The sequence below is a fragment of the Equus quagga genome, chromosome 4, assembly GCF_021613505.1.
Source record: "Equus quagga isolate Etosha38 chromosome 4, UCLA_HA_Equagga_1.0, whole genome shotgun sequence".
NCBI lineage: Eukaryota > Metazoa > Chordata > Mammalia > Perissodactyla > Equidae > Equus > Equus quagga.
The window spans coordinates 102,546,176-102,568,741 of NC_060270.1; the positions used below are offsets into that span (position 1 = coordinate 102,546,176).

Sequence of the window (22,566 nt, forward strand, 5' to 3'; positions counted from 1 at the left end):
GCTGTGAAAGATCCTGTTAAGAGGATGAAAAGAGAACCTACAGACAGGGAGAAAATATTTTCAAACCATATATTTGACAAAGTATTATGTCTGGAATATATAAAGAACTCTCAAAGTTTAACAGTATGAAAACAAACAGATCAGTTAGAAAAATGGGCAAATACTCAAACAGAATTTTCACTAAAGAGGAGCTACATATGGCAAATAAACACATAAAAAGATATTCAACATCATTAGTCATTAAGGAAATTCAAATTAAAAGCTCTATGAGATATCACTGCACACCTAGAAGAATAGCTAAAATGAAAAGGTAGTCATAATAGCAAATGCTGGTGAGGATGTGGAGACAATGGATCTCTCATCCATCGCTGGAAGGAATGTGAAATGATAGAGCTACTCTAGAAAACAGTTGACAGTATCTTGCAAAACTAAATATACATTTACTATATGACCCAGCAATCACAGTCTTGGGCATTTATCCCAGAGAAATGAAAGCTTATGTTCACACAAAAACCTCTACATGAATGTTTATAGCAGCTTTGTTTGTAGTAGCCAAAACTGCAAACAACCCAAATATCTTTCAGTGGGTGGATGATTAAACAAAGTCTGGTACATCCATACAATGGAATACAACTCAGCAATAAAAAGTAACAAACTACTGATATATACATCAACTTGAATGGATCTCAAGGGCATTATGCTTAGTGAAAAATCTCAAAAGGTTGCAAACTATATGATTCCATTTATAGAACATCCTCAAAATGAAAAAAACTACAGTGATGAAGAACAGGTTAGTGATTGCCAGGGGACAGAAACAGTGTGAGGACTGAGCATGTAAAGGTGTAGCATGAGGGAGTTCCTTTGTGGTGATGGAACAGTTTTGCGTCTTGATTGTGGTGTGGTTACTGAATCTGTACATGGGATAAAAATGTGTAGAACTACACACACACACACACACACACCCCACATCTTCTCAGGTTCTTAAAATTTGAATTTTTACTTTCAAATCAGCCGAGATAAAATGACGTAGATGCTTTGTTACTTATTTAATCATCTTCACTGTTAGCTGGAAGAAAAATTTAATTATAAATTTCCTTATAAGAAAGGGTTTAATCATCTTATGTAGATCCAGAAACCCATGAGTATTTTAAAATAAATTTATTATTAGTGTTATTGCAGCTTACCAACAATATTATTGTATGGGTTAGTTTATAGATTTATACTTAATTAAGAAAATATAATTTTTTGTAACACATAAACACTCTTCTCAGGATTTCTTACCTGAGGAAAATTTTTAAATACTCCATTTTGAAGCAATTTCACATATAGGGATGACAGAAAGTACTATAGCTCCAGAAATATTAAGTGAGGACATTTTCCAATTAAGAGAAATCTACCGTTGATCAAACATTATTATAACCCTTTGTAACCCTGAGTCTTCTTTACTACCCAATAGACTGGAAACTAGATTTAAAATCTAACCAAGGTTCTTCAGTCAACGTAATACCAGCATGAGTGTGGCTGTATGACTCCCTTCTTTTGACCTTTTTGTCTGAAAACCACATCATATGTGAGTAGTATATAAGGTGATAGAAGATTCAATAAAAGTTATATCCATTATCTTGGTGCCATCTCTGTGGATAATGTAAAAACAGAAGAAGAGAACAGAGAACATTTTTCAACTTGAGATTTGTTCCAGACAAGGATGAAAATCAAATGTTAAATCAGTTGTTGCTACTATAGGCATTAGCATAAGACATTCAAACTGAAAAAGTCCATAAATTCAACTGAAGTAATTGTATTATGGTGGAAAATGGGCACAGACTCTGGAGAAAAACAAGAACAACTTGGAATTGAATCTGGTTTGACAAAGTCACTGCTTGGTGATCTTGGACAAGGTTTTAATGTGTTGAATTTGTCTCATCAGTTCACAGATGAGAAGATTGTGGCCTGGAGAAATTAAAAGACTTTGCCCTGGTCACATGACGATTTAGCTATAGAGTAGGGACAAAACCTAGATTTCTTTCTATTCCCAGCTAGTCCAAGACACTTCCCACAATACTATCCTATCTCAAAATGTCCAGCAAGAAATTCATCCTTTGAGATATTCACGTTCATAATGTGACCATGACCTCACTCTCCTACCCGGCAAGAAATACTAATTTATTATATTTGTTAAAATCATATTCACTGTAATCATTAATTCTAATTAGGATTTTGATGCTGGTATGAATAGCTAAAGTTGTGATCTGTATCAGTTGGGATAGGCTAAATTATGTTAGAAAAAATATCTTACGATCTCAATAACCTAAAATCACAAATGCTTATTTGTGGCTCGTGATACATGTCCATCATGGAGGCTTTGCATATCTGTTCATTGTAGTTACTGAAAGACCCCCGCTGGTAGAGCAGCCTCCATCTTGAACATTGCTGATGGCCACATCAGGGAAAAGAGAGCTCTGGAGAGTCTTATCCTGGCAATTAAATACGTCAGCCTGGAAATGATACACATAATTTCTCCTCACAATTCATTGTTCAGAACTAGTCAACAGTCACATGACCTTACCCACTTAAAAGAGCTAAGCAGTGATATCTTACTTTTTACTAGGAAAAGAGGGAGAACTAGTTAGAGTTGATGAATGATACTAATGACCATCACTGATTTATGAAGTATTATGGCCCTGTTAAGGGCTGAACAACTTTAAGAATCACTAATATGAAAAACTCCCAACTGTGTAGACAAAATAGTCTATAAAATTGCCAGCACTGAAGCAATACTGTCAGTGATTTGGGGCTTAAATGTAAGTGTTTTCAACCTTCAAGTGTTCTGTAAGTTTATGATAGGCATAGTGAACTATCTGAGAACTCTCGGCAGGCACAGCTCTTCTTCCCTACTGGTTTCCTTTTCACTTCCTGACAGCTTTTTGCTCCCTAAACACTGAGGACAGATCCACAGCTTTCTTTATTCTTCTTGGAACTCTAAACATTAATCATTCTGACTAGTCCTTTTGTTTAGTTATTTTTGGCTGATCCGCTGATTCCTTAAGTAGTTACTGCAACGTATTTTTCCTCTGGTGGAGTTGGATCATTTGACTATGTAAAACACTAATATAATATCACATAGAGAATTTGAGTAATACTGCATGGAGAGGGGAAGTTAGGGCAAAAATGACTAAGGAGAGGAGGAATGAGGAAAATGGTAGCGAATGAAAGGAGGGAAGGTGGTTTACCCTAGGATTCATTAGAAATGGTGGAATTAAACTGGTCATCTATTAAGACTAGAGAGCAAGTCCCTCAAAGAATAAGAGCTTTAGTGTTTGTGCCAGAGCAGCAAAATCACTGGTTTCCCTTTATTCCTTTATCGTACTTGGAAACACTGTGAGTTATTGCTATTCATTTCACTCTAAGAATGTAGTGGTCTCCCATTTGGCGCTGTCATCTCAGGGTTCTCCTATTCTCCATCCCTGGCAGGAAGGCCCAGGGAATAGGGGCTGAACCAAGTTCTCATAGATTTAGTCCATAGGAAGTGATTAAAATCACTAGATTTCATTCAAACAGGCCTAATAAGTATTTTTTTCTATAAAACAGGCCCCAAATTATACTAGCCTCCCTAAAAATCAAATGGAAAAATTATCAAGAGACTCAAATGTTAAATTTTAAGAACTCCTACTAAAGAAAAATGAGTATTCATTCATTTTCTTTTGCATCTTTTTCAATTACCATTATCTTTCCATGAAGTAGACTCTCTTTATTAGTTCTACAGCAGATTCACTGTGACCACTGATTAAACAATTATTTTTTAGTTTTTTGAGGAAGATTAAGCTCTGAACTAACTGCTGCCAATCCTCCTCTTTTCACTGAGGAAGACTGGCCCTGAGCTAACATCCGTGCCCATCTTCCTCTACTTTATATGAGGGACACCTACCACAGCATGGCGCGCCAAGCTGTGCCATGTCCGCACCCAGGCTCCGAACCGGCGAACCCCGGGCTGCCGAAGCAGAACGTGTGCACTTAACACTGCACCACCAGGCCGGCCCCTAAACATTTATTTTAAAGTATTGTTTCAGAGCTAGGCAAACTAATATAAATAATACATGAATTTTTCTTTGTTTTCAATATATCTTTCAATGACACCAAAAAATGCTTGTTAAGTGGAATTAAAATGAAAGAAACCAAATGACTTGGGCTAGCTTTTATTTACTCCCCAAACCAAGAAGCAATGTATCTTTCTATTTATACTTTTTATTATTGGGATAAAGGATCATTCATCTACAATATAATATTCAATGTGCCAATAATATTTATTTTTGTAGGTGGTTGAAGTTTGAAGAAGATGTGGAAGACGGAGGAGAAAGGTGGAGCAAGCCTTATGTGGCTACTCTTTCACTGCACAGCTTGTTTGAGTTAAGAAGCTGTATTCTGAATGGAACTGTGTTACTGGACATGCACGCCAACACTTTAGAAGAAATTGCAGGTATATCGTTTTTTCCCCTTAGTCTATTTCACTCGAATAGGTACAGCTGATTTTTGTTATTCCCTTTTCCTTATAATTCTATACATTTGCAACTTTTGAAAAACTCTCATGGTCAGCTTATGAAGCCAAAGAATAATTTTCTCCTACTCCCTAATTTAAGGTAAAAGAAGTGGAATCTCAGAGAAATGTGGTCTAAATTGTCAGTGGCCAGTCTAGAACAAGAATCTAGAGATCCTGACTCCTATTTAGCATGTCTTATTTTTCACTGTCATATTTAATTAGATTGTCACCATTAGAAAACTGAAGGAAAGAACTCATAAAGCTAGAGACTGATTATTTCAATATGCAAATACATGAAGTAACCAAATGAAAAAATTTCAATAAATAGGAGAAATGTTAGTTTAGAATGACTATTTTTTTTGAACTGAATTAAAACTCTTGAATTACAGAGGACACCAAGTGATGCAGTTGAGATTAATTTGTAATTTAATACTATGACTAGTCCTGGGATGAATGATTTGTATTAGAAGTCTGTTGTGGCTATATAACACAGGCAGCTATATTTAGGAAGCATCTTACTGTTACTCTAGAAACAGAGGCAAAGAATTCCTTTATCTTTTGATCTGGAAGACAAACACATTTTAGTAAAAACAAAATAATACAAAAAACACAGAAATGAATTTTGAGAGAGTATAAATGAAATGGTTAATGGAGGTTTTAAAAATAAAAACAAAGCAAGGATTCAGGCAGTTTTTAGAAATTTCTAGGTTGGAAAAAAAATAATAAAAGCAGTTCCATGTAGAATTTATTTGTGAAGTAGAAAGACTTAAGGGAGACTTCAATGTCTTAATTATATTATAGAGATGGAAAAAAACCAAACAAACCCAAACTCTGTGTGTTTTTTGATCACATAAGTGAGAGACAATTGTATTAGGAAAATAACACACCTAATTTAATCTTCAGAACAGCCTCATGAAGTGTCATTCCCATTTTTCAATGAGAAAATAGAAACTGAAACTTTCATGGCCTTTAAACCCTGTGTTCCTTCTGTTAACTACAACTACTCTCTGAAGACAGAGACGGCTTGAAGTGGCTGTTGCTCAAATTTTAATGGCAGTTTTATTACTTTAAATATCATGTATTTGACAATTATATTTGGTCATTGGTACTGCTAGGAATGGATACACTGCAATACGTGTGAAAATAAAAGTAAGTATGGAAAGATATCTTAGCTCACAGTATTAAGCAAAGACGAAAAAACGAGAAAGATAAGCCTTCTCCTTCTAAGTTTCATACAACACCTGTGAAGAGGTTATTCTTTAAAACGCATAGCTAGAGCCTAAAAGACCATATAAAGTTAAATACAGTATACTTTTCAGAAGAACGCAGGGTATAGTAACAAGTCAGTCTAAATCAAGACTTAAAGAAAAGGGTAAACTCAGAAATTATCAAGCTTCCTGAGAATGCTGGAATAGTCGCTATCCAACTCAATTTCTCAGCTTTACGTTATGGGATCTTGCTGGTACCCAATAAACATTTTTATATTTTAATTAGGCATCCAATGGCTGGGCTTTTCATAGTCCTTGCAGTTTAGGAAGCTCTTTTTAGTAATTCTACACTATCTTTTTGATACTCGAAGCAAACTTGGGGCTTAGTATTATGATTGTTATCCTTACTTCATAAATAAAGAAACTGAGATTCAGAAGTTTAAAGGTCTTGCCCAAAATAAGCAGTTTATTTCTGCTACTTATGTCAGTGCTGGCATTACCTTTGAAAATGGATTAATCCAAATTAGTTTGGGTTTGGCTATATATAATGAAGTTGTCAAAGTCCTCAACCTGGCAAAATCAGCCTCATAAAATACCCTTCATAGTTTCACCAGGCTTTAAATTTTTCAAAGCATGTAATTTCTAATGCTTTCTTTAGGAATTTATTCCTACCTGGAAATCGCCTATTAATTTGACTAAAACTCTGTTGTTCATTTTATCGCCTTAGCTCTGTATTATTGTTTAAATTTATGCCTCCTTTTCCTAACCTTGTTCCCTTCCCCAAGCTCAATTCTGTAGAATACGTGAAGATTGTTAGCTGTGTTAAATCTAGCTTTTTAAAGCAAATTACATTTTCTAAGTCTATCCTTATGAATGAAATTAGTTTGATGGACGTCTCGGTACCCTAGATAGCTTTTTAGTATTCTTTGTGCTCTTCTAATTAGTCTGTATCTTTCTGTCTCCAAAGTAGCCCAATTTGAATGTCTCATTTTCAGTTTAGAGTGCTCTGGAAAATGACATTCAGAAGATGTCAGTAGTTTAGAGCTAATACCACATAGGAAAATATGATTATGAATACTTGTGTTAATCATTATTACCTCAGATTCCTTTTCAATTATTAATGAAAAGAGATTCTCCCTCCTAGAGTAATTTTAATTTGACATTTAATCCAAAGGTATTTATTTCTCCCTTTAATAAAATCTCATTAAAACATTTTCTCCCTATAGCTTGTAATTATTTTCTTGTTGTTTACTTACTACTGTTTTCACTTTGTGACAATTGAACTGTATTGCTAACTGTGTAATAAATAAGTATGCTTTACGTTTGTAAGATTTCTAACTTTGTGAAGTATTTTCACATGCAATGTTATATTTTATTATCACAGCAACCTTATGAAGTAGGAAGGAGGCTATTTCCCCCATTTTATAAACAGATAAACAGAAAGTAGTGTCTCACAGGTGACACTTGCAGAGAGGGGAATAATTTCTTTTGATTAACCTATAATCATAATCATAAGTTTTGTTATATTCTATTTCATGATAATTTGTGACCATAGTGATTAGCAATAAGTCCTGGAACTTTTTCTTCACCTTTTTTTATTGTATTTTTCTATGTGTTAGGCAGTTACTAACACATTAGTCACTAGTTTTAATTTTCCAAAAGCTGGATATAACAGTTCATCTTAAAGGCTCTAAACCCTAGTACTTTGTGAATGCGCAGACTCTGCAGCATTAATGTTTTCTAGACATTTCCTAGTAGAGGAATATGACGCAGATATTGTTTTAGAATGATTGAGGATTTTTATATCAATGTTCTGATATATTTTTAATAGACTCTCAGATAATTCTTTAAAGAGATTTTTGTAGACTCAGCAGGAGAAAATCCCATTTGTATCTGGCAGGTCTGTCAAGAATTTCTGGTATAATTAAAATAGGATTTTCTTTTGGATAAAGTTAATTTAAAAATGTCTGTTTCCCAATGTTTCAGGGAACTCAGAATGAATTTGAACTTCTTCTTCAAAATTTTACTTAACCTTTTCAAATCCAAAATTCTCCAGATATATTTTCTTACCACAATTATTCTGATATGGAGATTAATTGTATTAAAAGTGCTTCTTAATTTATATTCATATAAATTACAGGCAATTTTACGGTCTATGTTAATCTCTTTGAAATTCAGCACTGTAAAGATTAACAATGGAAATATTCTCTCTGCAGTGTGTATTCTTTAACCTAATTCTCTCAATGACAGTAAGAAATTAAAACCAAGCCAAAGTTAATACCATGGACAGATTGTCAATCATAGCTCTCAGCTCATTAAAACAACTTTCATTTATTTAAAATCTTTCATTGAAGGAAAAACTCATAGTTTGTTTCGCTGAATGTAATCTGCAGACTTGGGAGTAAGGGAATAGCCGTATATTTTTTAAGATGCCTATATTATTCCATTCTTGGTCTGGAAAGTAAGTATTCTATGGTAGTGTGCATTTTTAGTACACACACTCCTGTTAGTGCTGTCAACCACACTGTAGAATTTAGACCCCTCCTATTCCTCACTCCTCCCCGGCATCTTTTAAAGTTAAGGCAATGGGTTTTTAAGATAAAGCATTTATACGATAATCTTTAAAGAGGCAGAGATTTATGTAGAATCTGTAAAATCTCGTGGTCTCTAGAAGCTTTCATTCAGTAGTCAAGATGGATTGATCATGATAAAATAATTGAATATTAGGATGAAAAATAATTTTTCATTTTCTGAGGCCTTTTTACACAAATGCTACTAGTTTTTCTAGAACCTGCGTAGTGCTAGGAGAGGGTGACCTATTTATCTTTTTCTTCCTGCTTCTCTTGTCGTTCAGATCCTGGCATTGTGCTTTGGCAGGCTAGCCTGTATTATTTAGGTATCACAGCCTGCTGAGATTGTAGGACTTGACTGTAGGCCCAAAGCCATTGTGGTCCATTATCCTTTCCTACTTTTCAAGGTTCATACTAGTCTATATTATAGTGGTGAAGAGAACAATGTAAGTGATTAGTGAATCAGACTCCCTTTGGTACCTAAGTCTCACCTCAGTATAAGTTATATTCTTGGGCAAGATGATTAACTTTTCTAGTTCATTAAGGTATTATTTGATGCAGCTATACCTCAGAGGAGTTTACTGTGTATTTCTGTGTGACTAAAGAGCGGATGAGTGGGTTTTTTTTTCCTATTTATTTTCTCTTATGTAACTGTTTCAAATAAAGACCTTATCTCTGAAAAACTGTGAAGCTGGTGACTTATGGGTTTTGGTAGTGCTCAAGCCTGAAAAGAGTGCTTTGATAGGAATTAAAAACTATGTGCATGGTTTATTGTATATTCATTTTGATTCTGATTAGAATACTGCACTGAAGGTACATATCATGGCTTACAAATGAAATTGTCTTTCATTTGGTATCCTTTTGTTGTTTTAATAACCTACTTTACAACTCCTACTGTAAAGCATGTAATGCATATTTAAATGTACATTTTTCCACCTTAGCAAGGCTTCAGTGTAAAGTCATGTATGTTGACAATTTATCATTTCCCTTGTTTCAGATTAATCCAGGGGTTTTATAACTACTGTTCTCCAAAGAACTGAGATATAGATTGAAATATTCTACACTATCGTACATTTTTGGAATTGGAAGAGACTTTGGAGATAATTATAGTGGACATTGTGGCTGACTCCCAAACATGCGTTCTATCTCTTTCCATTGTAAACAACAAAGTGATAGAGCAAAGATTGACAAATTATACTCTGTGTGCAAATATAGCACACTCCCTGATTTTGTCAGATTTATGAATTAAGAATGGTAATTACATTGTACATGACTGAAAATAGTAGAAAGAAGATTAATATTTTGTGACATGAAAAATATGTGAAATTCAAATTTCGATGTTCATAAAAAAGTTTTATTAAAACACAACCACATCATTTGTGTACATGTTGTCCCTGGCTACTTTCATCCTATAAAGGCAGAGTTGAGTAGTTGTGGTTTACCCCGTTGAGTATGATGTAGGCCCACAAAGCCTAAAATATATATCATCTGGCCCATTACAAAAAAAGTTTGTCTGCCTCTGGTTTAGAGAAGTGCCTCCAAACCAGAAGTGACCTTACGTGAAGGGCAGTTCTTGATTAATCTAAGCCAATCACATAGGTCTCATGTCCCTTGTCAGTGATTGGCTCAGCATAGATGAGGCTATGTCAGTTGAATTTAAGAGAATTTTCCTGGAAAGGGGAAAAATAACTTTTAAGAGAAAATCACAAAAAGGCGAAGAATCTATGGATATGAACAGAGATATGTATTTCCTTGTTGCTGCTGGGAGCCACCTTATGACCATAAGAAAAATCAACCTGATGGGGAAGCTGACAGAATCACAGAGAAATAGAATTAAATCCAGCCTTACCTTGATCTTTCTGTTATGTGAGCCAATGAAATTCATCATTTCAGATAGTTTAATTTGGGTTTTCTGTTATTAATAAACCCAACTTTGCTTCCACTTGATATACTATTATAAAATATAGATAAATGTATTAAAACCACCATAAAATTCAAACCAGGAACCCGTAATGTACTTAATGAAAATCGCAAAGAAAATCTTGTACTGGGATATATTTACTGAAGGCCTTAATATTCTAATCAGTGCGTTAGGTGCCTATGTCCTTAGTCCTGTCAACAATATATGAGATAGATATTATCTCCATCTCACAAATAAGAACCCTGAGCTTATTCGGCTTTACAAGGCCACACAGCTAGAATGTCGTACAGCGACCCACGTCTGTTTCCCTAGTGCATTTCTCTTTCACACTGAAGGAAAACATTGTTTGTAAGGGAGAATTCTGCTAATTTTCAAATCTTCAGTGTACTCAGCAGGGTAGTGGAAGGCAATTCATTGTGATCTACTTGCTTTGCATAAGGAGTTAGTGCCTCAAAAAATCAAAAAGAGTTACTATTTGATGATCTGAAAGGAGATTAACTACACTGAGGTTCGTTGAGTGATCTTTGTATTACTAAGAAACTCAAAATGCCTTTAGTCATCTACTTATTTTATAGGCGTTTCTGACACTATATATGGTAAATATCATTCTGCTTAATTATAGCCTTCTGAAATCTCACCTTTTATTCTTTGTTTTATGGTTATAGAAGACCTTTTTAATATAAATACTTTTTTTCATAGATTGGCAGCTGAGCTAACAACTGTTGCCAATCTTTTTTTTTCCTGCTTTTTCTCCCCAAATCCCCCCAGTACATAGTTGCATATTTTAGTTTTGGGTCCTTCTAGTTGTGGCGTATGGGGCACTGCCTCAGCATGGCCTGATGAACAGTGCCATGTCTGCCCTCAGGATCCGAACCGGTGAAACCCTGGGGCGCCGAAGCAGTGTGCGCGAACTTAAACACTTGGTCACAGGAGCCAGCCCCTATAAAAACATTTTTAAGGAAAGTTTGAGAGGACTGACTTTATATCATTGTGAAAGAGTTGTGTTTAGTCTCTAAATGCAACTGACTACATAGCTGCCTAAGCCCCCTTGCATCAGATTTTTACAGATAGATATTTGTTCACTTAAAGAGGAAACATGGAAATTATTCTTTACTAGAAGAAGGGAGAAAAACCATATTGAAATAAAATATGAAACCGCTTTCCAATTTTAAACATACTAATTATATTGGTATTACCTCTGCTAGATTCCTTCCCATCAGTGTGAATAATGGAGAACATAAAGCGCTTGGTTCTCAGTATAACTATGTCCATTTGAAAAATAATAATCCATAAGATCATTGTATATTTAAAATTGAATCATTTATAAAGAAAATTTTCTCAAGTCTTTTTTGTGCAACAGTTCTACAAAGAAAGATAAACTTTCGTCTGTAAGATCATACTTAGAGGTTTTTAAAGGAATTCATTCCTATCTTAAGATGAGTAATATTACCTAGGGTATGAGTATTTAAACCTAGTGGTTCAGTGCTGGCACACCACAGGAAAGCTGTGCTAATCTTCCTGCCTTCCCTTTTCAGATATGGTCCTTGACCAACAAGTGAGCTCAGGTCAGCTCAATGAGGACATACGCCACAGGGTCCATGAGGCACTGATGAAACAGCATCACCACCAAAATCAAAAAAAACTCACCAATAGAATTCCCATTGTTCGTTCCTTTGCTGATATTGGCAAGAAACAATCAGAACCAAATTCCATGGATAAAAATGGTAAATGTTTCTTTATTGTACTCTTTCTGTTTATTATGTGTCTGAAATATCAAAGTGCTTCTAAATCCTTTAAAACATATTTTATTTGAAAATGGTCTATTGAAATTTAGATTGTTTTGGTAGAATTGTTTCTTTTCATTTACATACAGAGCCTTGTTATCAAGCATCAAACTGCAGAAATTTTAACAAAGAATTTAAATTTCTTGAAAGGCTCATGAAAGAATGCAAGGAAAACTTTTATATAATAATAAGTTATAGACTCAAATGCAGCAAACATAAACTGAGCATCAGTTGCACCCCAAACAAGGTCCTAGTCTTTGTCGCATAGCTTGAGAATGTAATGCCATGCTTTTGATTTATGAACTTTTGGTTAAAATAAATATTGATTACCGTTTCGTGTCTGTGGAAAAAAAGATACTGGTTTCATGTAGCTCATAGTCAACAAATTTCATTAGAGATTACGATTGAAAAGGCAAGCTAGTGCATTGCTTGTGGCTCTACATATATTAAGCCTAATTTCCAGTTCATGGGCTCATTACTGTTTGCAGTGCCGCACCTTCAACATCCATGGAGCTACCACACTTAGCGTCTTCACACACCAATATAGAGGACACCAACTGTTATTCTCTAGCAATCATGACTTACTCCTTATGGTTTATGCTTCAGACTGTTTTATTCTTCCTATTTTGTTCTCTGGTTGCAGCCATTTGACCATTATTTACACTAAGGAAGTTGCTTAGGAATCTCTTGTTATCATCCATCCTTTCCATTAGTCTTGTGAAGTAAAATGAAGTTATCATGAGGGTGATATGAATTTTTTAAACTTCCATCAGCTATACAAGTTCCCAGTTTTAAAAGATAAGAAATAATGAAAAGTAATTTAAAATGCTCTACTGGAAAGACTCTTATTTCCACAAATGGGCTAAAGCATGGATGTTGGGATGTCCTATGTGATTTCAACCCTATTTTCAAAAGCTTCAGATATGCCTTAAATACAAATGCATTTAAATAAATTTTCTCCAGACTTTCCTTTATATGGGATTTTTACCAGTTTTCATACTCCTGAATCAAATATACAAAAACAAATAGAAGAAATGCATTAATAAATCAATGAAGATGCTTAGATATACTATTGTCTCAGAACATAGAACCAGTTCTTAATGGCAAAATGATTTTTGAAATACTCATTTCATTTTTAAAGACCTTTCAATGACTGAATGTAAGTCATTGTTATATGGAAGAGTCTGTAGTTGTGCATATATTGAGTTCAATAAAAGTATTACGAGCACTTTATGGTACATAGCAACTTGTATTTGTAAATTCCACTGAACATTTTGAGAATTTGTAACTTGCTTTGAATCATATCATATATTTAAAATATATTCATATTCTAAATCACAGTTTGCTTTAAAATGTTATACATGAAAATGACAAAATGAAGCTTTTATTTTCTGAGACTTATAAATGTAATACTTTTATTATGCTTACAATACTAGTATTTATTTGGTATTGATTATATTAAGAAAATAGACTCGGATATTTACTAATTTTGACTATGGACTTCTGTCTATATGATTCAAAGACCTTATTAAAATATTCCCTTGAACTAACTTTCTATAAATACAAGCACATTTAAAAAAGGCAAACTTCTACCTTTATTTCATTACTTTTACAGGAAATCACACAGTAAAATATATGGCTGTAAGAAGGATATGTGTTTATTCAAAGATGCAAGGATCTTGGGTTGTGAACTAGCCATAATTTATATCTCAAATTTCGTTGAGGACAATGTTTATTATAGAATAATTTTATTACCTTTTGTTTTTGGAAGGAGGAGGGTACTGAATTTACTGGATGGATCATTTATTATAATATCTTGTAGACCTAGACACACTATTCATTACTGCTTTAAAGTTCTGTTAAACATAAGAAGAAATGATAGAGTTATAGCCTTGAATCACAAGTCCACGTATACATACATATAGATACAAAGTTTTCTGAGAGCCTGCTTTCTGTCTTATTCAGGCAACTACTTAGTTTTTCAGAAAACTAAGATGTGAGTAGTTCTGAAGTGATTCTGTCACCATCTGTACAATCAGCCTTTATCTGAACACATACAAATCCTTTGGAGGCGTACATTAGAGTAATAAAAACTTGGAAACATTTCTAATAAGATTCATATATCCAATTAAGTATTATTGTCGAGTATGCTGTCAGAAGCGGTTTTCTCTGCCTAGGCTATAACACCTCCTTGTGACTCTGTTTTGCCTCCTCACACACTTTGCATAATTATGTGTGTCGAGAATTCTGAAAATATGTATAGACTTCACCAATTTAGAAATAAATCTCCTATCCAGAAGTGAAAAAAAGTGTGAAAGACCTTTATTACTAAGGTTCTCAATCTACTTATGATCTCAAAAAACTGACAAACTCTAGATAAACAAACAAATCAAAATTCATAGCCATGAATATAGATTCGACATTCTGTTTCAAAATATGCAGTAGAGATTTAATTTTTTTGTGCAGTAGTACAGAGAGATGCAAAAGGATTTCAAGACATCCAAAAGGGTAAAAATAGTATTCTTCTTATTTAAAAAAAAATCTCTTCAGTAAAGTATTCCATGTAAAAAGATTGACATTTTTCTTTTAAGATTATAGAATAGGAACTAGAGTGAGGATTTTCTAGAAACTTGAAAACAGAAAACATTTTCCTTCCTAAGCATAGGGATAGAAATAAGCCCCTTCTTGTTTAAAATACTTTCTTTTAGAGGCAAAACAGTTGAAATTCCTTCAAAAACAAACTGATGCTTACATAAAGTATTCAAAAAAGTCATAAGTCATATAGAATAAGATTTCTACTCCCTTAATTGACTTCATTGAGCATGCTGCCTTGGTAGTAGTCCAAAGGGTTAAACGTTCAGACACTTCAATCTGAATTTCCAGTGTGGATCTTCCCCCGTTTATAGGTTAGGTTTACAAGATAGTGATTTCCTTGCTCTTCTCTTCCCCAAGTCTGTGCTATTTTGTTTATAACTTTTTAGTGATTTGTGATAATTTGTCAATCTCACCTCCAAAGACACTATCTTTACTTTTTTGTATAATTTTTTTCTTGCTGTTCTGCACATTCTCTTAAGGGCTAAGATGCAGGATGCTATGGATTCACCATGCATTTTTAATGCCACCATGCTGTGTTTAACTTTCACTTTTCATTAAGCATCAAAACTGTGAGAATTAAATGTCTGATTCTGATGTTTCAATAAAAAGTGACAGTTACATTTGGCAAAACAACAGTAAAAAATAATAGAAAGAATAATATCTTCTTTAACATTAGAACCCTGAAAAGGATATGGTAGAAAGTACTCAAAATAAATATATCAAGAATATTTAAATAATTGCTTGAAACTAGAAGGACTTTCTAAAAATAAAAATAAGACTTCTGTGTTAAGTGATCTAGAAAGCAACATTTATTAGTATTTATATTCATCCTTTAGGTTATACATTCAGTTACATTTTGAGACATTTGGATTGCAAATCTACTTTAAAGTATTGTTACCCTGTTATAACCTTTATATTTAAAAAAATAATTTAGAATTCTTAGTCTCCTTGTGTCTAGGGTGTCTTCATTCCACTCTGTACTTTACTATTAATTCTAACTCCATTCCTTTTCCTTCACATATCTTCCCTCCCTCCTATTCTGAATACTGTCCAGTTGTACCTTTTATTTAGGATTTCAAAAGGAGTCCCAGAGCAGAAGTCTCTGGCTTACTTTCAAAACCACAGGTTATTGGAGAACATTTAGATTTGGAAGGATGAGATATTAGTTGGTTCTTTAGGCCTGCATAGATTCCAGCCCTTAAAATAATGTACACATATGTGTTGTGAATGATTTTTATTTATGGCTTTTGGAAATAAGTTTTATTGCTGTATAATCACCTCCTTTACAAATACTGTACTTTTTATTTTCAGATGTATAATGTTTTCATGTGTGTTTAGATATTTATATGCTTTCTTAGTTTTTAAATACTGTGGTCTCATAAATAAGATACCAAGAGTTTAAGAATTATCCCTTGTGATGTTCAACCTTTGAAGAAAAAAAAGCTAGAATAATAATTCTTGGAATTACTTGAGAGAAAACATTAAAATATTCATAGATGACAGAATTAAACATTGTATAATAAAGGTATTTTCTGTTGTTCCAAAAAATCAAGATGACGTTGTTGACACAACTGATGGGTCTGTTCAGAGGCTGTATTTTTAGTACTGAGTTTTGGAATGTCAAGACTAGATCTTAACAGCAAAAATATTTCTAGTATGATGTGTTTAAATTTGTTATTTCTTGTATTACATTACTTATTTTCAGGCATACTAATTTTTCTCCAAGTTTAGTTGTGTGCATACTTTTCATGTTTTTGAAGTATAGCTCACCTAATCAGCATTTTCTAAATATTTAGCCTTTCTTTCTCCATGTTTTCTATTCCCATGAATAAATGTATTGCTACACATGTATGTAACTTTGTCATTCATCTTTCTATTTCTTTATTTTGCTCTGTCTTGTGTCTGTCTCTAACAGGCTCATCTCATCTCTGTACCTCCCTCATCTCCTACCCTTTGGGTACTCTAAATGCGTTGAAGGTTTCTGAGGTAGTGTAAACCAGCTTGGTTTCTAGGTTAACAGTAATGTACCTCCATGTCTTCATCCCAGTTTCCTTCTATTACACATGATTTTCAGTGGAGTAAACAGAAGCAAATAATGATACACTTGAGTGATATATTATTCTATTGATTTGAATTTGGCCAAATAGAAATTTAAAAGCCGCTGTTTTATGACACTTATGTACATAATTTATTTTAAAAAGAAGAAAACTATAGGTAAAGACTTAAATGAGTTAATATAATACTTAATAGATTTTTTGAGAAGATATTTTACAGTTGTGTTTTAATAGTGAGATGCTTTAACGATACTGACTTGACTTAAAGTCAAAAAATAGTAGTTTTGACATAATCTCATGTTCTTCCCCCACAACTTTATGATGAGGGAAATGACTATGCCAGTCTCAAAATGGACTTAGTGAAGAATTGGTAGAGTAGCAGGCAGAAAGGCACAGCTTCCATTTTCTAGTTAGTAGTCATTTGAATTATTCTCAGTTTTTTCCTATGCTTGCCCCACATCTTTTATGATTTACCTTAGAGAAATGCATGGTCTATAATAATGTTTTATCTGACTTATGTATTATCCCTACATGGAGGTCCAGAGGAAAATGAGTTCATGACTAAAGGAAAGTTAATTCAAACAGTTGCTAATATGAATACTACATAAGATGCACTTTAATTGGTAAGATGTATAACACGTATTAGAATTTTGGATTTAAGATGGTGAACTCTTTGAGTTTAAAAGGTGGGAAAAATAAAAATATGTGGTAAATTATAAGGATGATGTTAGGTTTCTCAAATGTTTACATTTAAATAGTCACAGACACTTCCCAGTTAATACTAATGATGCCCACATTTCATCAGTTTTTGAATAATTTATCCAGAATGTAGTAGAATTACTGAGTTAATAAATGTCCTTTTTTTTTGGATAGTCATCTTCATGCCTCAAAATTATTTAGATGTTATATTAACAGATGTGACTAAACATTACAATGACATTTATTTGTAGGATATATTAATATGGACAGAGATCAGTGGGCAAAGTAAAGGTAATATAAAGAAATAGAAAAAAACATGTATGATCACAAGCATTGTGGAATAGTGATTAGAAAAAACATTGTAAACAATTCACACTCATAAAGTTTCCACACATGTATGTGAGTGCTATATCCTAACTTTGTACTGTTTTTTCCTGGAGGGGGAAATATCCTAGCAAATGCTTTGTTATTCTGTTAGGACATACATTCACTTCTAGTTGAAGGTAAAATCCTCTACCTGAAAACTGCCATTGTATGAAGTGCTATTGTTTTAGCATCAGTGAAAAAATAAGGGATGCCCTTTCAAAACCTAAAGGTACTCATTCTTATATAGTAGTATTTGAGTTAATGAAAGTCATTTTGAAATCCAAGCTCATCACCTTCTTTTGAAAGGCAGTAATAATTGGTATAAACTAAAGAAATCAGTGTTTAGACAGATAAAGATTATAGTTGATAACGGAATTGTAAAAATTATTTTAATTTATGAGATTTCTAGTAGTTCAATAGACTATAATTCATGTGTGGATTTTAGTGTTACATAGATAGATAGATAGAGATATAGAGCAAATAAAATTTTGAACTTTATTTAAAGCCTTCTATTTTTTTCAAAATAACCGAAACCATCCTTGTCAGTTTAATTTTTAAATAATAATACTTGTACATTTTTCTGTATCCTGCCAAGTTTTCAGATACTGCCTTGAAGATATACACATTTAATGTGTACTGTTTCATTTTTAACGAATTGATGTACATGCTGAGAAATAAGATTTGGAGTACTCTTTAAACTTCGCAGGACTTTTGATGTGATTAAATATATTTAATTACTAATACTTACTGCCTTTTTTGTTTTTTGGTGCAAATCTTCCTCTTGTTTTCCTTGAGGAAGATTAGCCCTAAGCTAACATCTATGCCAGTCTTCCTTTATTTTGTGTGTGGGCCATTGGCACAGCACAGCTTGATAAGTGGTGTAGGTCTGCACCCAGGATCCAAACCTGTGGACCTGGGCCACCGAAGTGGAGCATGCTGGACTTTAACCATTATGCCACAGGGCTGGCCCCTAGGGCTATTTTTTAAATTATTACCTCTGAAATATAAGAGATATCAAATTTGTGGTTTATATTCCTATATCATAGGCTGGTAGTTTTTATGCTATTTTTCCTGCATTAGCAAACATTTTATGCACGTATCTAGAATCTAGAACTAGTGAGGAATTTGCTATCATCTAGTATGTCTAATGCTAATTAAATACCCTCCACTAGGTCATTATCCATATCAATTAAAATATTCATAGAAAATAGTTTTCAAATATCTTTCTGATTATCAACCTTATGAGGTAATAGTTTGTAAGATGAAATAGTTCATCTTAGATCAAGAATAACATAGAACAATGAATCTAAAAGTATATTAATATTTCCAAGAGGAAATCCAAGTGCCAATGTTTTAAACATATTGCATGAGCTGAAGGTAATTTATAAAATGTTCTGCTTTTAAAAAATATATATGAAAACATAGCTATTCGATTCTTCAAATTTTAAATTACAGCATATTTTCTATCCAATTAAATCTCTTCAAAGTTGATGATTTTTGCATTGGGTTGACTCTCTTTTGTATGTGTTTGCTGATTTAATTAAATAATTGTTCTTCTGTGTAGTTTTATACCACATGAAATAAATTATTATAAGAAAGCAGATATATGTTTATTTAGTTTTTCCATGCCTTGAATTTCACCACTCAATTTTAAGAACATTCAGTAAATTTAGGTTTAAATATATCTAATGTTCTAACTCATGAAAATATGGAGAAATGATGTGAAACTGGTGATTGAAGACATCTGTTAGTTGCACAAATGCATTATGTAAAAGGTTTTTTTTTAATTACAGTTATTATTTTGAGAATGATAAATTAAATGGCTGCTAATGAACAGTTCACAGTCATAGCTGCACATTGCAGTTAGAAATGGGAGAATGAAATAATGGCTGCAGCTTAAGTCTGTCATTTCTCTAAAGTTTATATACTCCTTGGAATATGCTGTAATCAGAATTTGTGTACATGGTTTGAGATGAATTTGCTTTAAAAATTTATTTTAAAGTCTTAGCCAAATTATTATTTTACTTTGTTTAATGAAAGCAGAGAAATATTTGAGTTCTAAAAGAATCTTAAGCCCATTACTGTCTGGCAATATAACAATTTTAAACCATAAAAAATTGTACCTATTAATAAATGACGCTTGCCTCAGAGGCTTAATAGTTCCAAAATCAAGATTATAGCAATATTTAAAAAGTAAATTATGAGTGTTTTAAATCACACAGTAATTTCTAGGTAACAAAGAATAAGTGAGATTTCAGGAGTGAGTTTAAACAAAAGGTTTTATTATATTTACACTAGTAGTTTAGAGAAGTTCAGATAAGTACAGACTGCAGTAATTGGAGAAGATGAGACTCAAGGAGAACATTGAATAAAGTTGGAATTTAGATTGATAGGGAAAAGAGCCAGGCAGAGAGAAGAGGGAATATTCCTGTCTAAGACTGATGAGAGTGAGAGCAGTATTTTAGAGTCACTGAGTTATATCATGAACATAGGCAAGGCTTCAGAGCTGGGTTTTCATTACTCATTTCACAGCAAAAGTAACAAGTGAAGGTAGGGACAGGTTAGGGAAGAGAGGAGATAAGTGAAATTAAGCAAACCTCGTTAATATTTATCATTTATTTGCTAAATACGAATAGATTTTAGATAAGTTGAGATTGAGAAGAATGTTTCATATTTAGTGAATAATGTAATGTAATTACCTTTTTCTAGCCTTTTTCACGTTCCCAGCTCTACTGTCCACTTAATTGATATTATAATCTCCCCTATAAGGGGGAAAAGACTACACAATAACCACCTTACTGCTTAGTGTTAATGGAAAACTAATACAATTCAGGTTCATTGAGCTTTTCTCATGCAGACCAATATCGGTATGCTTACACAATTGAGTAATGACCAGCGTAAAATCATATTCACGGTGTTCATACTCTGTGAGGTAAAAGTATTTCTAACTGAACCTCTCATACAGAAATCTGTAAAAGTTATTGTCAAAGAATGTCTTCTCACTGGTTTGTTTTTTTTTCAGATGCAATAGAAGCTAAAAATATGCTGTGTATGTTTCAGATAAATATTTGCCCTTTTTAAGAAACTTTACATTTTAAATTCTTCAGTCTGAGCTTAAATTGTAATAGACATCTATCTTGTCTATATATATATATGTTAATTTTGAGTGAAATTTAGAAATCCATGATGTTTCAAAATCAGGATTAGATTTAAATATTTTTGTAGGTGATCTTTCTTCATAGAGAATAACCTTATTTATAGTTTTAATCTGAGAATTGGTTTACGTTTTCTTGACTGAATTCTCCCATTTCTATCTGTAACTGATAAATAAGAATATTTGTATTGATATAGCTCTGTTTATATTGACCCTTCATGCTTACCTCATACACTCATTAAGACACCTTTGTTAGTCTGGTTTAATTCATATTTCACTCAACGTGTCTAGAATTATGTAAGTAATTGTTTGTATTCTGTAATAACAATCTCTTTTAGCAGGTCAGGTTGTTTCTCCTCAGTCTGCTCCAGCCTGTGTGGAAAATAAAAATGATGTGAGCAGAGAAAACAGCACTGTTGACTTTAGTAAGGTAAGCTTTTCTCCCTCTCATTTAAGTAAGCTGCTGAACTATTACTGGAAGTTACTACCCATTTTAAGAGGTGTTGACACAATTTTTGCATGCACGTTTTTTTATTTCTTAGCCACAGCTTGATATTGTTATAGACGATGTTAGCATTTAAGTTCACATGTAATGTTTTGCTTATTCACAAAACCAAACCTGTAAGTTTTATGCGTAGTCTTCCGGTTTCAGCCACTTGGTATAATGTAATTCTTCCAGAAAAAGAATAACTGCACTTCACAGAGAATTTAATAGAAGTTTATTATTTGAAAATTTTGCTAGTTTTTTTCAAAATCATTTTCCCTCTATTTGTGGAAAAGCAAATTATTTAATATAAAGTTTCATTGTTGTAATTCAGAAAAAGGCGTTAGACTAAGGAAACACTAGAAGAATATAGTAAGACTGAGCAGCGTTTTGAATAAAAAATAATAAAGACTGATTCTGTTGAGGGATACATCTAACTGGAGACAATTCAAATGAAACCATTTACTTGAATCTATTCTAAGAAAATAACGAGTCTGTGAAAATAGTGTGATTTTGGTTAGCAAATTCCTGACATTGTGCTGTTGTAGGCTATGGCAAACTTCACGCTTGAACAGGAAAGAGTTTCGATATTGACCAAATATAGACAGAATCAACAATTCTCTTTATCTGAGTGGCTGAAACAGTAGTAACTCAGAGTGATTTTTTTCTGTAAAGCACTTAGCGCTGGCAATGAGTCTAACAGTGGGAGGAGGTGGGAATGGGAGGCAGCAGTGGAGGAAGTTGCCTGCATTGAACTTCTGAAAAGATTAATAGCAATCAGCTCCTTGTTGCTGTTTCAGAATCCCTCTGCCAATGCCTAAATGGTCTAGGTCTAGTCATGTGCATGCTCTCCCTCTGGTGCCTGGCGGAGTCTCCGTGGGAGCACGGTGTACCAGCTTAAGTCTGTTAATTATGCGTGCAGGGACTGGGAGGCCAACAAAAGGGGCATACTAGTCCATGTGGGATGAAACAAAGGCATGAAAAAGGACCTCCACACCAGCAAGAGAGAGAGGTGAGGGCATACTCTGGCTATGTTTCTACAGTGGTTCAAAGCTCATTTCACTGTATGGAGGCATGTGATTCAAATATTAAGCCAGGTCAAATGTATTCCATCTGCCACTCCAGCAAATATCCTTTTAAAGCATTACATCTTCATTCATCCGTTAGTTGGAATAGAATTGTCGCAACAAACTGCCA

At 33.4% G+C, this 22,566-nt stretch overlaps 1 protein-coding gene across 1 annotated transcript in view; it reads left to right on the top strand.

The window, feature by feature from the left end:
• The window catches only part of SLC4A10 (solute carrier family 4 member 10), a 197,261-nt gene that overhangs the window by 71,950 nt on the left and 102,745 nt on the right, over positions 1 to 22,566 (top strand). Inside the window, exons 5-8 of the mRNA XM_046658900.1 lie at positions 4,314 to 4,474; positions 11,769 to 11,957; positions 21,224 to 21,315; positions 22,292 to 22,381. Coding sequence (XP_046514856.1) covers positions 4,314 to 4,474; positions 11,769 to 11,957; positions 21,224 to 21,315; positions 22,292 to 22,381 — 532 coding nt within the window. The remainder of the gene's footprint in view (positions 1 to 4,313; positions 4,475 to 11,768; positions 11,958 to 21,223; positions 21,316 to 22,291; positions 22,382 to 22,566) is intronic.